This window comes from Molothrus aeneus, chromosome 12 (assembly GCF_037042795.1).
Source record: "Molothrus aeneus isolate 106 chromosome 12, BPBGC_Maene_1.0, whole genome shotgun sequence".
Taxonomy (NCBI): domain Eukaryota; kingdom Metazoa; phylum Chordata; class Aves; order Passeriformes; family Icteridae; genus Molothrus; species Molothrus aeneus.
The window spans coordinates 17,344,997-17,361,201 of NC_089657.1; the positions used below are offsets into that span (position 1 = coordinate 17,344,997).

Sequence of the window (16,205 nt, forward strand, 5' to 3'; positions counted from 1 at the left end):
GGCAATAATCAAGAGGTGACAGCTTTGGCTGTCAGGCAGGAGCCTTTGCCACAATATTATCCCTTTTGGGTTGTGTCAGCAGTGCTAATCTGTTCTTCTGCAGGGGGCTTTGCTTCACCAGAGCCCTTTTATTTCTAGAGAATGCTGTTTCTGCATTTGTCCTGCAGTTCTCCAGTGCAGTGTTAGTGATGGACATGACTTGTGCAATGGCTGACTTCAGAACTCCTCCATCCCTTACCATGCTTGGACAGCACACCAAATGTTTTATTACCTTGAGCTCAGTAGGAGTTGCAGTCCCTTTTCTGCTTTTTTGTTAATAAGGCTGTTGCTTTGTATGCAGCACCTAGAAACAGCTTAGATTTGCTAAATACAGTAAATGAGAGTAATGTTTGCCTTCAGCTGTGTGGAAGCTGAAAGGAAAATGAAGAGGTGCCAGCAAGGTCCCATCAGGACTGGTAAAGCTGGAGTTTCCTAAGTGCTACATTAGCTGCAGTTTATTTTCTTGGGCTCCCACAAAAGTTCTAAGATAAACATTAGAGTCACTTCTGTAAAGGGACACATAAATTACAAATCCTGGTTTCAGTGACTCAGATGTGCAATGTGGTTTTATTTTCCAGCTCTGAGCAAAGACCTGTGGTACTGACATCCAAATCCAGATTCACTTTCTCTGTTTCTGTGCTGGACCTGGACCTGAAGCCCTATGAAAGCATCCCCCACCAGTACAAACTCGATGGTGAAATAGTCAATTATTACCTAAAAAATGTACAGGCCAAAGAGGACCCAGTTATGTCCAACCTCTTCAAGGAGAATGAAGACTGCACATTAGTTCTCCATAAAGTGTAACTGTTCCCTTAAGGTTATTTTTATTCAAACACATGAGAAAGTGAAAGATTATTGGAATACAGTTATGGTGATTTTTTTTCCTTTTCTGTTGTGTTTAGTGCATTTTTCAGCTGTGAATGTTTTTGCTTTATGAAATGATTTCTAATGGGTAATGCCTTCTCAGAGAGCTGGGATAGCACTAAGCCACATGTTTGCTAGATAACCTTAATGAATGTATTTAATGTGACAGAACAGGTAATGTGCCATACCTTGGAACTAGAGGACAGATCAAATTAATGTGAAAAGTCTACTTCCTTAGAATTGAAAGAGCACAGAATTAAAGGTTTCCTGAAGTATTGCACTAACATAGAAAGCCTAATTACTAACAAGAGAATTACCTTGGACCCTGTGCTTTGAGTCTCCCTCCTCCCTACTAAAGGAGGGAATGCTCTGGCACAACCTGTACAACACTTCAGCATTAATCCACTGGCAATGCAACCATGCAGGGCTGCTCTGTGGAACTGCCCTGGCACTGCAGAACATTTCAGTACTAATGCAGGGACTGGGAACACCAGGCTGCCTCCAGAAGCTGTGTGATCACCTTGTATCTACCTAAAGCTTCTGAAACAAAGTGCAAAGGGTTAAGGTAAGCAACCTTGAGTTTTACATGATAGTTGGGCTTAACTCACCTGCCATGCTGGTTTTTATTGACTCTATACATTATATGCTGCTATTGGAGGTGAAACCACAGCTTGCTCTTGCCTAATTTAAACTGAGCTATAAGAAGAATATGTTCTGAGTTTTACAATTCATTTCAGGTCTTTCAGCTGTGTCAAACGTTGGCACTATTACACTGATGCCCCACACACTGCCTAGCATGAGCAGCTGCTTTCAGGCTCTTTTGCTGTAATGACACAGGAAAAAGGTGGCAGAACCCATTTTCTTCCTGCAGAGGGCCAGTCTTGTGCCAGGGTGAGCTTGTGTCAGTGCTGCAGATGAGCAGTGCTTTGTGCAGCTGAAGGCTGGGGAGCTGCTGCAGCAAAGCCATCCTTGGGGAAGATCCTGAGCTGGAAGTGAAGGCTGTGTCCAAACCTGAGGGGCAATGATAAAATCTGCAGCTCTGTTTCCCTCAAGGATCACAGCCCCTGAATGGTGCAGAGATAATCCTCCAGCCCCAGTGAACAGCTCTTACCTGGATACAGCCTGTGCCTACCAGTAATGGTGTTCAGGGTCCTAAAAACTGATTTGAATTTTAACCTTTGAATTGTTCCACTTTACCTGAAATTCAAGAATAGGACCCCTGACCCTTGGCACAACTCAAGGAAGAAAAGTGAAACCCAGAGCCACCACTGTCCCTGTGCCAGAGAGCTGAGCTGGCAGTGCTGGCACCCAGTGCCAGGAGCCCTCCTGGGGCAGGGCCTGAGATGTGAGACTACAGCAGTGCAATGAGCAGGAATAACCCCTTCTTCCCAAAGAAAACCTGGAGGAGGAGAGCTCCTTACAAATCCAGAAACACTCCAGCTTTTAGAAAGAGGAGGAAGGAAGGACCCTGCACAGCTGGGAAGTTTCCAGGTTTTTATGCTGTAACTTTACACACAATTCATATGCAAACAGTTTCATTTTCAGGGGAGGAGGAGGGAGCTAAAGATGAACTGAAGGTTACACAAAACTGGCTCAACCAGTTCCATGTCAGTGGAGAAGTAGGAAGGAATTTTGCCTGAGTACTGGATTCCAAACTTGAAATGAGCCTGCCTTATCTGACAAGATAGAGCTGCCATTCATCAAAACCCCAGCTCTGGTGTTGATGGAGCCTGGCAGAAAGCAGGCTCTGCTCTCTCATTTCTCCTAACCTACCAGAACAGTGGGAGACCATTGCAGTGATCAAGTAGTGGATGATTACATTTATGGGATTAGAAACACGCTGTTGCTTCAGTTCAGACTTCACCTCTTTCCCCATGGCTGCATGGGGTGGTGGTTGTGCTGCCAGGGCCCAGAGCTGCTGGCTTGGGCTCTTGGTTCCAGGAACTGTTACTCCCCCCCTGAGCAGTTCCTGACTTCAGTCACATCACCCTGGTTGGGGTGCAGTGCTAGTGCAGAGCAGGAACTCCTGCAATCTCTGAGAGTTCCCAGATGGGCTCATGGCACATCTGATGGAAGTGAAGGGAGAGGCAAGACATTTGTCTGATCTGTTTTACTTCTTCAGGGGTGAATGTGTGAAAAGTGATGCTTTGGTATAATGTGTTGTCAGGATTTCCTCCTGAAGTCAGAAATGCAAAGGAAGGGCTGCAGGGGGCAGGAGGTGACTGGCTCACCTGTCCCCAGGGGTGTCACGGGCCCCTCTGGGTTAGATGAACGCTGTCTCAACACACATTGTCGAACGAAGTTACTTCATACAGTTACCTTCAGGTTTTTTAGCATTGTATGTCTTTGAAATCTTCAAATTGTCTTCTTCCACCCTAATTTAATGAGAAAGCTGTTTAACTCTTTGTTCTAGGAGTCTCTTACTGTTCTTTTGTCATTTTAAAATCACTGTACTTTTACAGAGCTGTGAAATGAATTGGATTTTTATGGACTTGATTTTGACAGTGCATGACCTTTTAACAATTTCCAGGTATCTAGAAAATGTTAAGAAGATAAACCACTCTGGTACATTAATGATTCAGAAAGATAAATTTATAATGAAATCACTCTGTACATGTAACTATTTTATTTGGCATTTTTGTATTTAAATGGCTGTATTTATTTTCATGTCATGACAATTTATATATAACGTGCCATAATTGTACAGATAGCATGTTTTATGAGTATGGTTTCTAAATGGAAAATAACTTAATGTTTATATTCAATAAAATTACAGACCGTGTAACACAATATCTTAATTAAAACTACTTTTGAAATTGCTACCTGGTGTAAGCAATGCTGGCATTCATTGTCCTGAGCCCAGCACGTGGATCAGGTTCTCGAGGGTCGCCTCGATGCCGAAGAGCCGGAGCGCGCTGCGGAAGCTGCCGGGGATGCTCTCCACCCTCCTCGTCCTCTGCTCCAGCACTGCAGGACAAACACAGCAGGGCAGGTTATTGCCAGCAGCTGCAGCAGGAGCCTGCAGGCAGACAGGGTTTGTAACCCCCTGGAGATTGCACAGGAGGTGAAGTGTAGCTGCTGCTGAACTGGGACTGCAGTTCCATGGCCAGAACCAGGGCCTGGCAGTTCAGGAACAGTCCCTGAAGTGACTGAGATTACCTTGCTCTGGTACTTTGGGCAGCAGGTCCAGGACAGGTGTAGTGGTCCCCTCTTCATCAAGATGGATCTTCCAGACAATCATCAATTCAAACCTGTTCCAGGTGCACAGCAAAGGCAGTTGAGGTTACCCAGGTGCTGCCTTTGAGCCAAAGTGCAGCAGTCACAAGGCTCAACCTCGTGCTCTGCAACAAAATTCACCTCACGTGATGCAACGAACCATCTCTGGCTTTGGGAAGCAGGAACACATCAATCCAATGACAAGGAAAGGCTCTGGCTACATCCAGACTTGCACAGGGCAGTAAAAGTGAGAGCAAAGCAAAGAAGAGAGAGCACTGAGTGTCCCCTGGTTCTACCACTCACGTAATATCTACACTCAGATCAGGTGCTGAGAACAGGAAACTTGTTTCAGAAGTGGTGGCATAACTGGTGATGTGCTGGGTTTGTAATAAGGGCTACCCTGCTATTCATGGCCTTTTTAGACTAATGGCAGGTAGACATCTGTCCAAGGCCTACATTCCTGCACTTCTTTGCTTTTAATTAAAAAAAAATAAAGCTGAACAACATTGTTACTTCTTCAGGAGTAGTGTTGGTTGAGCAAGGCCAGTCATGATTCCCAGCTTGCACAGTGGGATGGGATCACTGCACCTGAGGCAGGAGCTAAGTCCAGAACAAGATCCACAGCAGAGCTGCTGCTTTACAGCTCCCTTTGTTCCCTCCAACCCTCACCTCCCTAACTGGAGGAAAGGCTTTCCTAATGCAAAGCTGTCTGCACAGTGGGTCACTGTGAGGAGCAAGGTCCCTTTCTCAGAGGTGTTCAACCCATCATGACTCTAAGAGTTTCTTTCCAATGTGATTTGTCAGCCTTTTGCCACTCCATTTTTACAAATCCTTTGGGAATTTGTGCACAGCTTATTCTGGGATTTTGCAAACAAATTTCTATGCCAGTCTGTTTTCTACCAAGGCACTGAAATGACTTTTATATTCCTGTGTTTCATGACTGTGGGTGAGAGGGAATAAGGGTAATGGGATTGGCACCTGGCACCCGAGGAGAAACTGTAAAATGAAGCAAGTTCTACCCTATGTGGGATAGTTTAAGGACAATTCATTCCTGCACCCCCAAGTTAAAGCATTTAGTTTTAAAGGGCAAGTTTGGCTGAATGAAGCAGCATCATCTATTAGGGTTTGTTTGCTAGTTCTACACACAAACATAATGAAGGGAGCTGTGCCTTACTCCCATGTAAATGAAAGCATGTTAAAGCAAGGTGTAACAGGAGAAGGGAATGGTCTGATCCTGTCACAAAACAGTTGCTTTTCTTGGCCCTTACAGAATTCCTGACACTGATAGTTACACCACCTTACATTTAACTGTAAGGATTTTTTCCCCCTGCTGAAAATCCCAAATGTACTGGAACATCTCTCATGGGGAGGCCAAACAAATCCCATGTGCCTGGTAGGTAATAATTCCTTATCTGATTTCCTTCTAAACCAATGGAAAAGTAGAGCCACAGCTGCTTTGCTTCCATTGCACAGTAAATGCCCTTTTCCTTCTGTTCTTCAATGGCAAGACACCAAGCCAATGGTGAGGAACTGGGCTTTGCTGGGATGGGATCCCTGCACCTCCTGCCACAGAAGGAGCCCAGAGCTACAGCACAAGGCTGCTGCCCTGCCTGTGCAATCCCTCCCCTGTGTAAATAGAAATGCATTTACTGGCTTACCCAGGAACTTTGGGGCTCCTTAGAATGATAAAATCTCCCAGCAGTCCTTCTGGAAGGGTCACGATGTCAGGATACTTGGCCTGTGAACAAAAAAGTTCAATTGATTAATAAAAATCACAGCAGATAAGGTGGTTCCTATCCAGCCACAGTGGATTGCACTAAGTTAGGATTCATTCTCTGAAATTCTGACCTGATCTTTTTTTTAAAGATCCTTACATAAAACCCAGGAAATCTTGAAAGAAAATTTTTATTTTAACTACATTTGTTAATTGGATTTAATAACACCTTATAATACATCACCATGTCACCCCCTGCCTCTGTGAGGGATGACAAGTCACTGGCACATTCTGGTTTGAGATGGACACCAAGCTCCACACAAGGCTTTGAAAGAGTAATTAAGTCAATGAAATACCAAAATAACCAATGTTAGTAAAATATGGGACAACAGCAACACGATCAAAATAAAAGTACTGGCTTCTATTACAATTCCATGTTTCTGAGAATTATTTTCAGTTAACTACAATGTGCAAAGGTTGATGGTTGCTCCATTACTTTGTTAGTCCATCTCATGTGTTCCACACGTCTTGTGAAAGCCTCAGAAGTTTAGAGCTCTTTTAAAAGCACTCCCAGCTCTGTATGGATGCTGCAGGTGCCAGGTTGAATGAGGTACCCAGAGAATGGGGCATGCACAGACCCCCAGCACCAAGGAACAGCATCCTGCAGAGACTGCTGCTGGAAAAGGAAACAGAATGGAGCCACAGACTGCAGGGCTGTGCTGCTTGTCCTGCCTCGTGTGCTGGACACAAAGCTGTGTTCCAAACCTTGCAGTTTATAAAGTGTGAAAAGTCTCCCAGGCTGATTCATTCCACAGAGCTCCCAGTACAAGCAGCAGGTCTTATGGAAAAGGAGCAGGAGAGCTCAGCTTCGAGAGCACTGGAGAAAATGAGGTTGGTTTTATGGGATTACGCCTCATCTGGCAGAGCAAAATTGCTACCAGATGTGACCTTGCTCTGGTTTAGGAATTTCTGACAAACTGAAGGGGGGCTGTGCAGGATGCCAAATGACATACAGCACATGGAATTTGCTCATTTTAATTTCTACCCAGTGTCCAGTACTGTATTTACTGTGAGGATAACAACCATGATCTATGCTGGGAACACAGACACCGGAGGGAGGACACTGAGCAGGGCAGTTCCAGGTCAGAAGTGTGGCTGATCAAAGGTCACTCATCCAGCAGAGCAGGGATTCTCTTCCAGCTTTACTCCCTGTTATCAAATTATGCCCATTTGATAACAAAACAAGTTTTCCAGGCTTTCCTCCTCAATAACCCATGCCTGATTTCCATCATGAGCCTCTCCTTGCCTGGTGTCAGGGGCCTGGGAGGATCCAGGGATCCTTTAGCTCCAAGCTGTAGATGCTGGAAATGCAGGATTAGCTTCTACCTGGAACTCAGCTCGTGCATCCCTCATTGACAAGGGATCCCGAGTATCCCATAGCTGAACACTGAGTCACACTTCACCCACCCACACCCAGACTTTGGCAATCACCAGAGAAAACAGATCACAGGAACCAGATAAGAGTTACAATGGCCAAAACAAAATGAAATCCTTCCAGGGCTGCCTCAGGAGTTCCTGTGCAGCTGAGACATTCCCCCAAAGCTTGGGGGGGGGGTATTTATGTTCTATGGAAGCCAGAGGCAACTCAAGGAAAGCCCAGTGCATGATTTTCTGTGGCAGAGCTTCCCTACACCTGGGAGAGGGAGCTCCAGTGAGTTCTGCACACAGCCAGGGCCCTTCTGTGCCTTCCCTCAGTGCTGGGGTTCTGGCAACCAACCTGAATGCTGTGAGAAGCCAATCCTGTGTGAAATTCACAGGATTTGGGATAAAATCCAGCTTTTCAGTGGGAAAGGTCATATTTTAGCTATCCACAAAACACACCAAAAGCCAAACCACAAATACCTACATCCCTGTTTGCTGTAACCCAGCCCCGGCAGTGGCTGAGGCAGCCCCGGATCCGTGCGAGGATCCCGGCTGCCGTTCCCACCTTCCACCAACACCCACGGGGGCAGGAGCAAAGCACCACACCCAGCATCAAGCAGCAACCTTAAACACTGACAGGTCCAGGAATGAACTCTGGGAAATGCAGTCATGCAATCTGCCTCAATTCCACACAGAAAATACTGAATACAGGCTCTGAATCCCACAATGAAAAACGTGGGGATCTGAGCAGCCAGGCTCAGGGTGAGCACGGGCAGATCCCCAATTCCAAACACTCCCTGGGTACCACATTACCATCTCCTCTGCTCTGCTGAGCAACTTTCCAATTTTCCTTGAGGAAAAGAAAAGCTGAGCAATAAAACCAGAGTAAAGAATGAGCTGAGCTGCTGAAAGGTCTCTTGGGAAAGTCAGGAACTCCTGAGGGATCTCGTAAAGCAGAGCCGAGGCCAGGGAAAGAGATCCCATCGAGGACTGAGAGCAGATGGGAAGGATCAGCCTCAACTGCATCAAGCAAAACCTGACTTTCATCAAGAAATATCTTTCCTCAGATGACTCTTAAATGTCAGCTTATGATCAAAACCAAAAGTCCCAGCTATTATTACTCCTAGACGGAAATTGCTTTTCCAGCTCCTTCAGGAGTCCAAGCAGGGAATCTTATGGGAACTTTTGTCTCAAGCAGGAACAGCCTCAAACCACAAAGGGACCGTGGTGATGGAATGCACAGCTTTGCCCTGCTCCCGGGACAGAGTTTACACACACACCAAGCCATCCCAGGGAATACACTTGTAGCAGCTATTTCTCAACAAAATAGACTATTCTGCAGGTGAACTGCAATTTTCTGCACACAAAATCTCTGCTAAGGAAACTGTTATAAATGTGTTCAGCTTAAAAGCTGTAGCTACAAATACAAAGCAAAATTGGCAAGAGAGATGCCAGATAAAAGCAGATAAATTTGCTTCTGTCCCACTTAGCAAGAAAACACACGACTGCTCCCAGCTGGGACAACAGCTCCCTTTTACTGCTAATTCTGGACTTGCTGTTCTGGCAGAAGGATGTATATAAAGAGTTATGGTACCGTGAGCTCCTCTACAGGCAGAAGCAATTTCTAAACCTGCCCAGGAGGCTCTGACTGGGCTCTGATTTGGGTGATTTCTCTGTATGGTTTACTCAGCCAAGGCCACGTTACCACCCACTGAAATCACACAAGGCTGGGAGCACCAAGACTTCAAATCCCAACACAGCCAGAACACCAGTAATTTTTAAAATGAATTTCACTAAAGCAACAAAGGCATATTGAAAAAGTGGAAGTTTCTCACTTTGTGCAACTACGAGAGCTGAAACCAAGAACCCTTCAACTAAATTACACCCCATAGAAACACTGTATTTTGGATTTATGAAGCTTCAGCACTCGTAATTAAGTCTCAGAATAAATACAGCTCCCATCTCCCCATCTTGAGGGAAAGTTCCTCAAGCAAAGCAGTCCTGCTGGTGATCCCTGTGATGCCAACCACCCAAACCTCCGGCGCCGGCGGAACCAAGGACGAGAATGGCATGAGGTCAAAGTGGTTTTGTCTAAAATGATAAAGTGGTTTTGTCCAAATTGATGAAGTGGTTTTGTCTAAAATGATAAAAGTGATTTTGTACCCGTGGCAGTCCCAGCCCACCCCCCCATGCTCAGCCAGGCTCAGTCTTCTGCTTTTAAAACTAAAATCACAAGTGACACAACCAGCATTCAAGCCTCGCTTTTCAGAAGAGGAAAGGAGAATTTTGGGAGCAGATTTGAGGGCCTATAAGAAGGTCTGACAATGGCAAAGAGTGACAGGAGAGCAGGGAAGTGCTTCCCACTGCCAGAGGGCAGGGCTAGATGGGGCACTGGGAAGGAATCATTCCCTGTGAGGCTGGGGAGCCCCTGGCACAGGGTCCCAGAGCAGCTGTGGATTCCTGGAAGTGCCCAAGGCCAGGCTGGATGGGGTTTAGAGCAGCCTGGGACAGTGGGATGAGAGGATCTTTAAAGCTCCCTTCCCACCCCAGCCATCCTGGGACTCTGTAAGTAACAGTTTGAATGTCACCCTGGCCAGGGCAAATCTTTGCAAACATTGACCAGAACCTCTCCCAAGCTCAGGACACGCCTGGTTCCCTCCTGCAGCACAGGCACAGCCGGTTGGTTACTGGGATAAAAACTGCTCTGCACCCCCTGCTTTAGTCACTGCTCCCCTTGCAGCTGCCTCCTGTAGATCAGCCCTGCACATGAACCTGCAAGCACTGACCACCAGCCCCCCATCTAGGGCTGCTGAAACACAAACAAATCCACGTCCCCACAGGGACTGGAGGATTTCCTCAAAATCTCAGAGGTGAAGAATGGGTCCTGATGTGAAAATAAAACATTGATCAGTTCTGTTTCAGTCTCTGTGCAATACTGCATAGGGAAATGGAAGATAATAGCAGTTAGGAATCAATCAGATAATATCCACATAACCAAACACACATCTGAAACCATACAATTACCAAGCACTACAACACTGAACTCTCATTTCAGAGTCTGCAACAGCTGATAAACCTTAAAACAACAGAAAATGGGAGAATTCAAGTCACACTAGGGCCTGTGCTCATTGCCAGTGAAATCCCTCTGCTTTGTTCTCTCTTTCCTTTTCTCTTCCCTTGATTACAGCTTCTCTTTTTTGGCCCCTGCTCTATTTCCATTGCCATTTATTTTCCTCCTTCCATATTTCCATAACATTATTATTTTTCGTGCTTTACTCCCATGAGTTTACATGATTCAGTTTGTCACTATGCTCACAATGTGACCAATAATTTTCCATAATTTTTGTATTTTTCCTAATTGGATCTAGGCTGTAGGTCTACAGAAGAGCCAACCCAGCATAACCAAGGCCTGAGTACACAAAATTCTGTGTCTCATTTCCTTTCAATATCACTTTGTCATATGGCAACCATGTGTTTATCTGCAACTTAATTACAGCAGACTGGGAATAAATTAAAATACATACTGGAGGTTTATTTTTGTGAGGAAAAACAGAATTAAATGAACATGAAACCTCAGGAAGAACAGGAAGGGGTAGATAATAAACAGGGAACACAGAGGCTGCAGATGCTTTTTTTTCCACTTTTTTTCTTGCTGGGCAAGAGACAAATCTTCTCTCCAGTATTTCTCTTTAAAGTTGTTGAGGTAAAAGATCTCCACTAGTTTATGAACACTTTAAACTCTACATTTTTCCAGCTTAAAATTCTTGGACGTTTTTGGCATTTTATTTAAATTTTGAAATACACTGTCTCAACACTGAGCTGGCAGTGGAGGCAAGCTCCAAGGCCAGGAACTCATTGGGATGAGCACTGACACTGCCCCAGGACATTTACTTTGGGGGAAATACCCAGAAAAGCAGCAGAGCTCAGCAGTTCTGTTCTTCCTCCACAACTTTACTGACATATTGGTTTCCATTCTGTTGTATTCTGAGTCCCCTGCCCTCCCTCTGCAGCTAGGTCTAATGGAATATTTCTTGATGATACACTTCACCAACAGCACCGTGTGGAAGTCAGCAGAGATGTTGAATTTAGCAAGAGATGATGAGCGGCCAAGGACAATAGAGAGATGAAAAATGATGGAAGGAAAAAGGATGTCATATTGCAGAGCAGCATGAAGCATCAACAATTCGTGAAGAAAGAACTGTGAGCCAAATTTTCAATAATCTGAAGGAAGTAGACTGCAGGAAAGGCATTTTTAGGAGACAAATTAAGCCAAGTTTGTGCTTTCTTCCATTACAACAGAAGCAAGATACCTCACAGATCTTTATTTTTTCTGTATAAAAGTTGCTGCAAGATTCCCTGTAAGCCTTTTTGATGTTTCAATAAAAGGATCCAGAATTGCATAAAGCAACTTGGATTTGAAATACCACACAAAAGTTGATTATCAAATGTGGCCCAACTTGCTTTTGTAGTTTACATTATCAAGCTCACCCAGACAGCACAATTTAAACATCATCTAAATAAAAGCATCTGAATTTAGTTAATGACTTGGCTCTAACACTGTGTTAGTTTTTTCCCAAGTAGGCAGATTAATTTAAAAAATAAACCATAGGACACAATGAAGAACATCTAGTTCATCTACATTAGCTCAAGGTTAGATATTTACTTTTAAAAAAAGTGTGATTAAAGAAAAGTTTTAAACAAAGTACTCAGCTTATGTTCATCATTTACTGTTGTGGTATTTTAATCTTTCTTGAAGGTCTGAAGAGTTATTTGCTTCTATGTGGGCAAATTTATCTTACCTGGTAAAGAGAGGTATGCCCATAGACCCACCTGGAACATCCATAATACCATTTTCATTTCTCACCAGGAGCTCTAAACTGATGGAGAGGTAAATCTGTCACTTAGAGCAAACTGTGCCACAGCAGGGAGGGTTTTGTCAGAATCTGCCTGTGCTGTCCTGTTGGTGTCTAAGAGCAGCTCTGCCCTGCCCTTCCCTGCACACAGGAGGAACCTGGGCTGGCACAGCACAGCCCCAACACCCCTGTGGGACTGGCACCCCAATAAAGCTGTGCCCCAGTGTTAGCTCCACTGGATTTGCTCTCAGAGAGGAACAGCAGAGTCCACAGCACAGCTCCTCCTGAACACGTACAATAATCACCCACCAGCCTCCAGAAAATCAGATTTTTCCTCGAACATGCACGGCCATGTCCATGTGTATCCTCCTTTCACAAACACCTCTGCAGTATTTCTATTATTCTTCCCGAGCTTTACAAAAAGATTTAACACTTGCATTAGGTCAAAAGTGAAGCTATAGACCTATATTTCCTATAGAACATACTGCAGATACACTGAAATCTTTCCCATAAGACATCCATCCTCTTTTAATGGTTCTACAAAACATTACATTTTGGACAGACTCCACAGAAATTTGCCACCCAGTAGCTTTCATTTGTCTGGTTATTTACAATTCTCAGCTGCTTATGTGAAAATAAATATTAGCATGCAGTGCTGAAGTGCCTGTTGCTATCAACAGGAGCAGGAACGAGTCCAGCTGAAAAGCTCTTGGAAGCTTTGAACCCACTGAATTCTTTTCATGTCATACCCAAACACAGCCCTTCAGATCTGGCTGTCAACAACACATTTCACATTTCCAAACACATCCCTAGCACAAACAAGAGGGACACAGGGAATATTCTTGAGAAGACACAAATCTGCAAGAAGAGATTCACCAATTTATAATTATTGTATATGTGAGAGTGTAAAGTTGTCAATCCACTGCTAAATAACAGGCTTGCAAAATTGGTCAACTATCCTCAAACTTTGATCTACTCAATAACTTCCACAAGAAAGCTGCAAAACCTCCCCAAAAAAACAAAAAGAAGCAAAAATAAGGAACACTGAAAACCTTAGCACTGTATGTGTGCAAACTTTGTTATACTTTTGACCAAATCTCTCAAAACAAATTGGATTTTGACTCAAATATCGGTGTACTGGTGAGTAGAAAAGAATTTAGGGCAGCAAGGAGAATTCTTTAGTGTATGCAGAAGGAGAAATCACAGGCAGCTGCCAGGCAAAAACGTCTCCTTATGCTCCACCTTATTTGGTTCCTAAAGGCCAAAGCTGCACTGCCAGGAATGTTGTGCGATGCATGTGGATAAATATTTGTTTCATTGCTTAGGTACTGCAACAACACAAAGAGCACTCACTGACAATACCAGTGCAGCTGCCAGTGCATTTCATTCACTCTCAATGCAAACTTCAGGCATTTCATAATTTGAATTTCAATTGCTGGCCTTGCAGAAACATTTCAAAACTGTTGCTAACAATATGTTTTGTTCTGGTAGAAACCCAGTTGAAAGGAAAGTAGTTAATATTAAAACTTTCTCCTTTTTCAGTTTCCTAAGACATCAGTTCATTTCTCTTGTGTTTTTAAAGCTTGAAGAAAATAAAGTGACCCAAACATTCCTGTGTGCAAACGTGGTGAATGTTTCAAGTTTTCCTTGTGTACAAAGCAGGAGATTGGTCCTAGAAGCTGAGGAATAATGCCTGCTGCAGCCTGGATCCTGGAGCACCAACCTTTCCCAGCCTTTCACACAGACACATCTGAGGAAGGAGCCCTCAACCCTCTTGAGTAAAAATAGTTCAAGAAAAAGGAAATTTAAGCAACAGACAAAAGGAAGGTTTCCATTCCCAGAATTTAAACATGGAGTTACCCCCAGCTCATATAAAAACCAAGGCTGTACCACTCAGTCTCCATTCCCAAAGCCAGGCCCAGTACCACAGCAGGAACCATAAGGGATATCCAGACAATCCCATGGAAAACTCGAGAAGAAAGGCAAGCATCATAACATTTAAAATGGAGTTCTGGATTACTTCAATATTCATTTTTCCACTGTAGAAAGACCTCTGGATGACTCTTCTCAAACACACTGAGCTCTAATATCTGAGGCCTCCAGCATATTCTTCACCTTTGGCTTTTCCTATTTTCCCCCCTCCCTGTTTTGGACTCAGCTCCTGCATTAACATTTCTTGCAGCTGCCCCTGCCAGTGCAGAAGCAGCACTGTCTAGACTATGCACGTATTTGTGCCTCCTAAAACCTCTTAAAATAATTCCAATTGTAGCTGTACAGCTCCTAGACCTCCAAAATCACATTTCTGATCTCAAGCATTTCCCTATGAATTCAGAATTATTGTCTAACTGTTCAATCCTTATTCACTCACAGGATCTTTCCTGCTAATTCCTATGAGACAAAAATACCATAACACACAGTTCCCCAAGAACTTGCTGTGAATGGACCTTATAAAACATCCCAACTCACTGAAACAAAATCGGGTTATTCCACCTTGGACAATTCATGTTGTGTAATAGAAGCAAAGGCGACGAGACACAGAAAAAGTAGCAAATAAATAACAGAAAAGTACAATATCCAGGGCTGGACCCACAGGGATCATTGACATCAAAGCCTGTGCAAGCATTTCCACAGGAGTGTCCAAGAGGGAAGCTGGGATTGTCTAGCACGTGGGATATGTTGGTACAACAGGAATTACAAGGGAACCCATCTCTGCCCCCAGCCCCAAACTTCTCCTCATCCTGTATCATGAGAACAAACTCAGTGTTTCAGAAATAACTCTGCTTGTTCTCCAGCCATTTGATGATTCCTCCAGTTCCCAAAGGAAAGGGAACACGCAGCATTTAATGTGAAGAACAGAGAGAAATCATCATAAAAATGATTGGCAAAGTCTGTCTGATCCTGGGAAAAAACCAAACCACACCAATGTTCTCCTTCAACAAGACATGGTTATAAACCATACCCAGAGCCATCCAGAAAAACATAACCTGCTCAGAGGTCATTTTTGTTTGTTTTTAACATTTCCTTCCTGGAAGATGACACAGGGGGAACTGTGCTGGAGTGTCAGGAGATACACACAACTCCTGTTTGTTTGGAGTGGCCAAAATTTGGCCACAAATGCCATCAGGCCATAAAGCAAACATAATTAATCACTTCATGGGTGTTTTTGACTTGCAGTCAATTCTGAATTTGTGCACTCTGGAATTATAAATCTCCAGAAAGCTGATAATCAGAAATACCAATATGGTATTAATAGTTAAATTCAAAAATTAGATATCTGTACAGACACATACACAAATGTATTCTGCCATTCTGTCCCTTCAGACTCTCACTACAGAACTCTGTACAAATAATTTTTGTCATTGTCCACTAATTCAGCCAAACAAACCATTTGATGCTACTGTTTGTAATGGGAAAAACATGAATCAACAGGCAAAGACAACTAATTTTTAAATCTAAAAGGAAACCACAAGCAAACTTTGTTATTGTCCTCAAAGTGTCTTCTTGTCCCAGCTGCCAACAAATCCTTCGTTTTGACTAAAATGCTTCAAAATATTTGTGTCCTCAGTTTACATCTCCTTCCTGAGACAGTCTCTCAGTGGACAGGCATCCTGTTACTAATTCCTGCTTAAATTTAAAACCAAGGGGAAAACATCTGAGGCCCCAAACAACAGGGATATCAGCAGCAAGTCACAGGAACCCAACCCTGTCTCCCCACTGACATTTCAAACCACCAGTTTTATCTGTAAGATCAAGTTCAATTTTCACATGTCAGTTCTGATACAGTCTGAGATGGAAATAGTGCACAAGAGAAGCTTAAAAAAAGATGCATTCACTTTTTAGAGAAGTACATAGTGTTTTATATGGAAGTGGAAAGTGCAACCAAGCACGAGGAAGAAAATGGAAACCAGATGAGAAGGGCAAACAAATAGAGAAAGACCACTAAAATAATTACATACCCTTATTTTCTCTAATTAATATATTTAAAATGCAGACTTTTCTCTATTTAAAATTTTTCAGTATTTCCTATATATAAATGACATATTTCTAGATATAGTTATTTAAAACAGAATTTTCTGTCTGTTCACTCTAGCCCAATC

At 43.6% G+C, this 16,205-nt stretch overlaps 2 protein-coding genes across 2 annotated transcripts in view; one reads left to right on the forward strand and one right to left on the reverse strand.

Moving 5' to 3' along the window:
• IPPK (inositol-pentakisphosphate 2-kinase) overlaps positions 1 to 3,723 on the forward strand; it is a 30,329-nt gene extending 26,606 nt beyond the window's left edge. The window contains exon 13 of the mRNA XM_066558131.1: positions 618 to 3,723. Within this exon, the coding sequence (XP_066414228.1) occupies positions 618 to 843 (226 nt within the window). The 3' untranslated portion in view covers positions 844 to 3,723. The remainder of the gene's footprint in view (positions 1 to 617) is intronic.
• Positions 3,691 to 16,205, reverse strand: part of CENPP (centromere protein P) — a 115,587-nt gene continuing 103,072 nt past the window's right edge. The window contains exons 7-9 of the mRNA XM_066558132.1: positions 5,778 to 5,857; positions 4,063 to 4,154; positions 3,691 to 3,870 (exon numbers count right to left, since the gene is read on the reverse strand). Of these exons, the coding sequence (XP_066414229.1) occupies positions 3,749 to 3,870; positions 4,063 to 4,154; positions 5,778 to 5,857 (294 nt within the window). The 3' untranslated portion in view covers positions 3,691 to 3,748. The remainder of the gene's footprint in view (positions 3,871 to 4,062; positions 4,155 to 5,777; positions 5,858 to 16,205) is intronic.